Source organism: Meleagris gallopavo, chromosome 3 (genome assembly GCF_000146605.3).
Source record: "Meleagris gallopavo isolate NT-WF06-2002-E0010 breed Aviagen turkey brand Nicholas breeding stock chromosome 3, Turkey_5.1, whole genome shotgun sequence".
Classification (NCBI taxonomy): Eukaryota; Metazoa; Chordata; class Aves; order Galliformes; family Phasianidae; genus Meleagris; species Meleagris gallopavo.
Genome location: NC_015013.2, coordinates 24,763,986 through 24,771,393, shown reverse-complemented (window position 1 = coordinate 24,771,393; position 7,408 = coordinate 24,763,986). Strand labels below are relative to the sequence as shown.

Genomic DNA, 7,408 nt, shown 5'->3' with positions numbered 1-7,408 from the left:
CTGCGTGTGAGAGCAGCGCACTGCTCTCAGTGTTTGACACGGGGCGTTCTGAGCGTTGGTTACCACAGCCTGAGCCAAACCTCCCCTAGGCCTCCTTGATGACGACCACGGAGAGGGGCCCCATCTTGTGGACGTTTCCTGGAGTACGCACGGCTGTGGCAGCCTCCGTGCTCGTAAAGCAGCGCTGTAAAGCCAGCTCCCGTAGCTATCACCGGGACTTAACCTGAGCTTGGGATTTGTGTCTCGGCCGAGCGGCCAGGATCCATGTGCTGAAAGCACCTCCTTTTACTTGGGCTATTCCTACCTGTCCTGCAGGTGGTGTGAGGAGCCCAGCCTAAATTTTGGCTCCATCCTTGTGCTCAGGGGAGGGTAGGATGAGGGCAGCCAGGAATGAATGGAGACAAGAGTGGAACGGGTCGGACGGCACCGGCTGCGGGGATCCGGAGCATGGGGGGGGAGGTGTGGAAGCTGTGAGGGGTCTGGAGCACTGCTCTTATGGGGAGCGGCTGAGAGGACCGGGATTGTTCGGTCTGGAAAAGCGGGAGCTCAGAGAAGACCTTATGACATTCTGCTACTGCTGGAAGTGAGCTTGTAGCAAGATGGGGTTGGCCTCTTCTCTGAAGTAACAGGGATAGAATGACAGATAAAGGCCTTTAGTTGCACCAGAGGAGGTTCAAGTTGGTTGTTAAGAAAAATTGTTCTCAGAAAGAGTGGTGAGGCTGCCCAGGGAGGCAGTGGAGTCACCATCCGTGGATGTGTTCAAAAAATGTGTAGATGTGGCACTGAGGGATATGGGTTAGTAGGCACGGTGGCTAATGGCTAGACTGGATTATCTTAGTGGACTTTACCAATGTTTCCTTCTCTCCTACAGCTAGTGAATGTTCTCCATTGCTTCCCATCTTTGCTTATCATCTCTTTGGCAATACCTCCACTGATACAGCTGCCCAAAAGGCAAGATGGACACGCTGACAGCAGACAGAAAGGCAAGCATACTTTGGGCACCTCAGCCCAAGAGCTGAGCTTCATGCCACTTATAGCATCTCTGACTTCACACCTTGCAGCAATATTGTCTAACACATTCATCTTGTTGAGGTATGCAGACAAATGGCACACAATATAGTTAGGTCGAGAGCACAGCAATCTGTGAAACTGCCAAATCTTCTTGCTATCAGAGGGAAAGTAATATCCATGCCTATGGTGGCTTTGATTTATGGACCTTGTTAAGGTAATCATGTGAGAAACTGGCAGATGTTTTAGAAAATAAAATAAGAAGAGATGAAGACTGAGGATCTCTGAATAAGCACAAACTACCCAGTTATCGCCAAGGCAATTAAATTCAAAATACTCAAAAAAAAGGTCATCTGGTCAGCAAAACTGGAACTAGTGCAGTAAAAGTTAACAGGAATGTTTATTATTGTTTATATTTTTTGATTGTTTGTTTACCTGGCTTACCTGTTGGTCAGCCCTGTGCCTGATCATCATATCTTGGAGCAGCACAGTGAACTCACTGTTTCCACAATGTTCATGCCTGACTTACTTTCACAGTCAGGAGGGGCTGTCTATGTTTTTCCTTGATGTCAATGAAGCAATACTGGAAGTACTTTTTTTTAACAGTGCTAATGGAATACCTGGAAGTTGCCAAACAGCATCATTCCCTCCTAAGTCCTTAACACAGCCAACTGTTCACTTCATGAATGGGAATTTTGATCACTACAGCAGTATATCTGAGACAAATGCATTGTAGGTAATAAAAATATTCTTCATGCAAATTTAGGGTAGTTCTATGCTAATAACTGCAACTAAGAATTCTCATACCAAAATAAAACCTGAAAATACTCAGGTAATGTCAGAATGAAAAGTCATACTCTTTAGGACACATGAGTGGCAAAACAGTTTCATTACTGTTGTTGTCACAATGTAGAATAATGAACAAATACAAATCAAGATAAATTCAAACAGTGCTTTAATGCTTAATGGTCCTTCAATCCAATTTTGAGTTCACAATCTTCAGTAAACCTTGCAAAAAATAAATTAGTGTAAGTTAAACTGTTTCTGTTCCTTGTTTCTATCCATCTTCCTCTTGACTGTTTTCTTCTCTAAAATTAATTGAACTCTGATTTTGAAGCCCGGTGTTCCTTTATGTTTTTGTCAAATAAATGTCTTGATCCAATCAACCATATCCTTTCTAGCTTCTTCAATATAAGGTTTATCAACAGGTTTCATATCTTCTGGCTTCAGTTGTGCAAACCCATGAACCTGACCAGGATAAACTTTAATTTTATACAGAACTTTACAGTACTGTTTCAACTTCTCATCCAATAAGGTTATCTGTAAAATAAAGCATTTTTCTGTTAGGCTGTGGTTTTTTAAGTTTGACAAACCTGCCATTAATCATATTGCTACATCTTTGCTTTTTCTCCGTTGTCACAACTGATGTGGATTCTGTTATTCAGTACATGAGAAAATCCCTCTTTGGAATGTAAGACTGAAATGGTTTTCGAACCATTGGGGGTGCCTAAGTATCCCCAACAGCTACTGCTAAGATGGTTTGGTGAATCTTGTTGCTGTCAATGAATAAGTGCACTTCTATTCAGAGGCATAACATGGCTTATAACCTGATTTTAAACTCTGATCTTGAGAGGACATATTTCCCAAGAGAACATATTGCCTAAGTTTTAATAATTGACAGTCCTAAATATTTTGATAAACTTAGTAATAACATTTAAGAAAGCAGTTGTTTTTTCTTACTTTACTGTACAACAAAAAGGCACTGTTCTTGCACAATCTTTTGATGTTAAGTACATGCAGAGTGCTAGCCATATGACACTGTACCTGAACATGTTTATAGACACACTTTGTGCTTATTTCCATAAGGAAGTCAGGAAATAGGGGATGATCACTTATTTTACCTCTGCAAGATTAATTCTACTCATTGTGCATTTAATCTCATGTAATTTAATGTTTATGTTGTTTCTTTTTTCACATAACCCTTCATTATTCAGTGCAGAAAATAATGTGTTTGAGGATGATTTTTTAAATTAAACTCTGGATACAAAAACTCTGAAAGGGAAAATCTCTGGAGAAAATGGGATATTTCAGTGTCTGACATATGATGGGAAAAAATAAAAATTAAAATTAAAATTATGACTGGTAAAAAATGCTTTAGCCAGAAAAGAGGGAGAGTGAATGAAAAATTTGTTTTCCTGCACAGAGAAGTTTCATATTTGAGGTGTAGATCAACACATTGGAATACACAGTGAGAAGTAAATTTTGGTTGGCTTCTTCATTCACAGAGCATGCTGCTTGGTCCCCAGTGAGACTCTATTATTGCAGCAACAAACCGTGCTAGAGGTGGTATGCTATCATTGCCTATAAAGAGAAAAAATGAAGCAACAGAAGAGGGCCTCAGTTTACTACACATATACTTATCCAATCTTTCAGATGAGTTTATTATATGGGTTATGTAAAAATATAGCTTGCAGTCAGGAGTCAAAATAGAATCCACAAGTTGTCATCAACTTATTAAAAATTCACAACCACTCTTCTGACAGAGTTTACTTTGTCTTGTACCAAAAGCAACTGTCATTGGTCTACATCATTAGAAAGTTTTGTCACTGAGCTGACACTATTTTTTTCCATTCAAGGAAGGTCCAAATTCAGTAATTTAACTATCTCTTCTCCCATATATGACTGTGGTATCCAAATTCTTGAGGTGTTTGGTTCATACAAGTTGGACCTTCCTGCCCAGTTTCACACTTTACTTGCATAGCCTCTGAGAGACCAATAATAGATCTTTACTGCATTTCTCAACTCAAAGAGAAGCTCTGAATAACCTAAGCAAGATATGGGGGAAGTAAGCTGAAATATAAGCAAAACAATCCAGCCTATGTGATTTTTCATATCTGAAAATGGTTTCTGACAGGCTAGGAATTCTCTCTAGGATAGAAGAAAGAAGGGAAAATAAAAATCATTTCTAATACAACCTACCTGGTCATAAGAAATAGTATGGTCTTTCTCACCAAATATAAAAAACGTGGGATTTAGTAAATTGTATCTTTCTTCAGAGTCCCTTATTATTCCTATTTGAGAAAAAGAATGTTAATGAGGTTATCATTCTTGCAAGATGAATGAAAAATTATGTGACAAAATTTCTACTTAGGTTTATTTGTTAGATACTTTTTTTACTTGAGGAGAGTTTCTATTCTGATGGATGAAAAGAGCATTTGGAAAATATTTTTTCCATTCTCCAAGCACTGAAAAAATATTAGAAAATATATGTGCACAACGAAACACTTTTTTTTCCAATTTACAGTATTCTTATAATGTTGATAGCAATATAGCACATTGCTGAAACAGCCATATTTAAAATTTTCAACTCACCTTTAAGTTGGGTACTTACAGAAAACACTACAAAGCAGTAACTAGACTTACAAACTACATATAGTGATGTGAGCCCGTGTAAGTTTTCATTTCTACACTACCATAGAGGGACACCCCAGCGGATAATTGAGGATTTTTCAGCATCAAGTGATGTACTGCCATTCCACCCCAGGAAAACCCAACGATACCAATCTTCTTTGCATCGCATTGTTCCTTTAGATACTTCAAGACAACATCAGCTTCCCTAAGACATACAAACAAAAGAGAACTAAGGGATCTGTAGCATAATCAATATTTGACTGCTTAAGAAGTAAATTAAAAGAGACATGAAATTTTCTGTACCTGCACCTCCAATCATTTAAAACAGAGAGTACATTAAAAAGCAATGGCTTCTATTCTTAGATGGGAGTTAACATTTCTGGTCCTAATTTAGGGAAGTAGCCATACACAGTTGTAGTGCTTAAATACTTACCTGAATTGTGACCTGCTCCTTTGTTTTCAAAAGAAGCATTTTTTCACTGAATCATTTTGTTTAGGACAGGACAACTAAAGACAAGACATATCTGCAAGCAGAACAACATCTTGCATTATGGAATGTGGAAATAGATGAGCTTGAATGTGTTATCTCTAGAGTCTACCTATTTAGATAAGGAATTATCTCGAGTGTGTCATTCCTGTTTCATGAGTTAATAATATCCAACCAAGCCATATACAAAATTACTATATTAAATAATGATTACTCAATATTAACATGTCACCAGCTACAATGTTTTCAAAAATGAGTATTGCATGAGGTATAATGAATTAAATACAAAAAATTGTATAGATCAGAGCAGGTCACTTTTTAAATTAATTTTTTTTAATTAATTTTTTATTGCTAACTTCATGGGGGTAATGTTTTTATCTTTTTCATTATCTACAGAATTTTAAGTGAGTTTTAAATGCAGACTGCGTACACTAATAACCATATTTTCAAGTATTAGGTATATTAGTATGTCTATCACAAATTTGGATAGTCTGACAAAAAAGCAGTATGAAAGTGCCATGATCAGCAGATCATGTTCAGGGCTGTATGAGCAGCACGTTATGAATGAATGAGCTCTTTCAGCTCTGGTTTATTTGAGATAGTATAACGTAAGTCATGAGTATGCAGGATTCCTGGTGCTCTGAGACATCTTAAGGGCAGCTACAAGTCAACACTTAGTAGACCACACAGCTATGTTCTTCAGGTCTTAAATGGTTAAGATAGTTGTCTGGAGTAGGAATTCTTATAGGTATTAATCATTTGTCTTTTCCAAAATTTCAGTCACAACTCTGCAACTGTACTGTCAAAAGCTTTGCTGAGAAATGTTGGTTGGGCCCTGAGTGCTGCAGGGGCCAGATAAACACTTTGCGGCTTACAAGATGATAGCTGAGTAATAGGGTGTCACTGTCTATTGTTCTCTGAAGTTTCAGGTTGTGGTAACAGATACTAAAGAAGCAGTAATGCCTGCCTTAATTTAAGGAAGCTTTTTTTTTTACTGGTTCTGCTAGGATGTACAGATAGTGGCCACTCCATATATTGAGAAAAACAGCATAGTTGATCAGATGAGTATTTGGGCAAATTCTGCAAATTTTGACCTAGTACTGCTCAGGAGATTATCAGCTGCATCTATCATTTACAAGGCAGAAAGAAAGATGGGCAAGTGATAACTGGTAGATAGCATGCGTACTTGTGGAAGAGTTTTCCTCCTTATCCTGAGGACCTGGAAGCAGTATCCACACTAATGAGTGAGATTTCTAGGTGTTTCATAGCCTGTGAGACACCAGTTATGGGCCTGTGCAGGCAGTGTGACATAGTTAGAAAAGAGTTTGTGAGGAGGGGACAACAAGCAGCATGATAGATAGAGCAGATGACCATTTCCAAATCCCAGGGTAGTGCTTGGCACCACAGCAGAACCACGCAGGATGAATTAATTGTGTGCATGTAGCCAGCTTGCCCTGCTGTGAGGGTCACTTTAAACATTTCAGATACGTACAAATTCCCCTTGTTTGCTAAACGCTTTTTAAAATGCAAGCACAGTTATGTGTCCTACCTGTCTACTTTCACAGGGTCACGTTCTTTCATCCAGTCAGCAAAGTCATGCCAGTGATTGGTAGTTTTCCAGGGGTCCTTCCCCCTGAAGAAGTCTGGGCAGATGGTTCTGCGTAAGACATGGAAACAAATCAACTTTTATGTCCAGGTGGGAAGAATCTGTGGATGTCTAAATGACTTCTAATATCTTTTCTACTCCAGGGTGTACACCTACACAGTTATCATCTGAATCGTATTCTACTTATCCTGTTCTGGCAGTCAGCAAAGCTAAAATTATATGTCTTGCTATGGAAAAACAAACCACATGCAAATAAACTCTCCTACTTTCTTTAGACACACTTAGTACAAAAGTAAAGGAATAAAGCAACCCTCCTGATTCCAAATGAATGGTTATTTATCTCTTTGCTAGTAAAATTTAAAGCAACCCTCGCTGCTGTATGAACTCCGAAAGGTTTGGTTTGAAAAGCTTACACAATTTAAAAGTTCATACTAATGTTTGGGGGTTTTTTTAATCTTTTAATTATCCACATTGCCACATGAGCACAAACACTGTCACTTCATCACCTTTCTTGTAGCTTTTTGCTCATATAGCCATTCTTGACTGATCAGTTTTAGTACCTTTAGTGGCCATGAAGTGCCCTATGTGTGTGGAAAACATACACAATGCTTAGCTTTGGGCCTGGTGACCTATCAGTGCATTGATTAAGAGGAGAATAGGAACGATAGGTGCTTACATGTATCCATGACCTGCAATTAAATCAACTATATATCTAATGTCTGGGAACATCCATCCAAATATATCATGAATCACAATCACAGCTTTATCTGTGAAATAAGATGGTCTGCAAACGTATGCCTTGATATGCTCAATTTGCACTTCATGTCCAAGGCACCCATATCCAGATCTTTCTCCAGTATTGTAGAGAAAAGGATCAGCCATCTGGAAACCTGGGG

At 38.6% G+C, this 7,408-nt stretch overlaps 1 protein-coding gene across 1 annotated transcript; it reads right to left on the bottom strand.

The window, feature by feature from the left end:
• Nucleotides 1-740: 740 nt before the first annotated feature.
• On the bottom strand, nt 741-7,398 carry LOC100539497 (carboxymethylenebutenolidase homolog). Its single transcript, XM_031552782.1, has 5 exons — nt 7,189-7,398; nt 6,456-6,563; nt 4,482-4,624; nt 3,988-4,079; nt 741-2,328 (listed from the first exon to the last, which is right to left on the bottom strand). The coding sequence occupies exons 1-5, from the start codon at nt 7,392-7,394 to the stop codon at nt 2,149-2,151; spliced, it is 729 nt and encodes a 242-aa protein (XP_031408642.1). The 5' UTR covers nt 7,395-7,398; the 3' UTR covers nt 741-2,148.
• Nucleotides 7,399-7,408: the final 10 nt, after the last annotated feature.

What these genes read in the sequence shown, in the direction of transcription:
- LOC100539497 (XM_031552782.1), bottom strand. Translation starts at nt 7,394, where the DNA reads ATGGCTGATCCTTTTCTCTACAATACTGGAGAAAGATCTGGATATGGG. An exon ending in ATTGCAGGTCATGGATACAT is followed by an intron (nt 6,564 to 7,188) that starts GTAAGCACCTAT and finishes TGTCTTACGCAG; the next exon opens with AACCATCTGCCCAGACTTCT. An exon ending in GACCCTGTGAAAGTAGACAG is followed by an intron (nt 4,625 to 6,455) that starts GTAGGACACATA and finishes TGTATGTCTTAG; the next exon opens with GGAAGCTGATGTTGTCTTGA.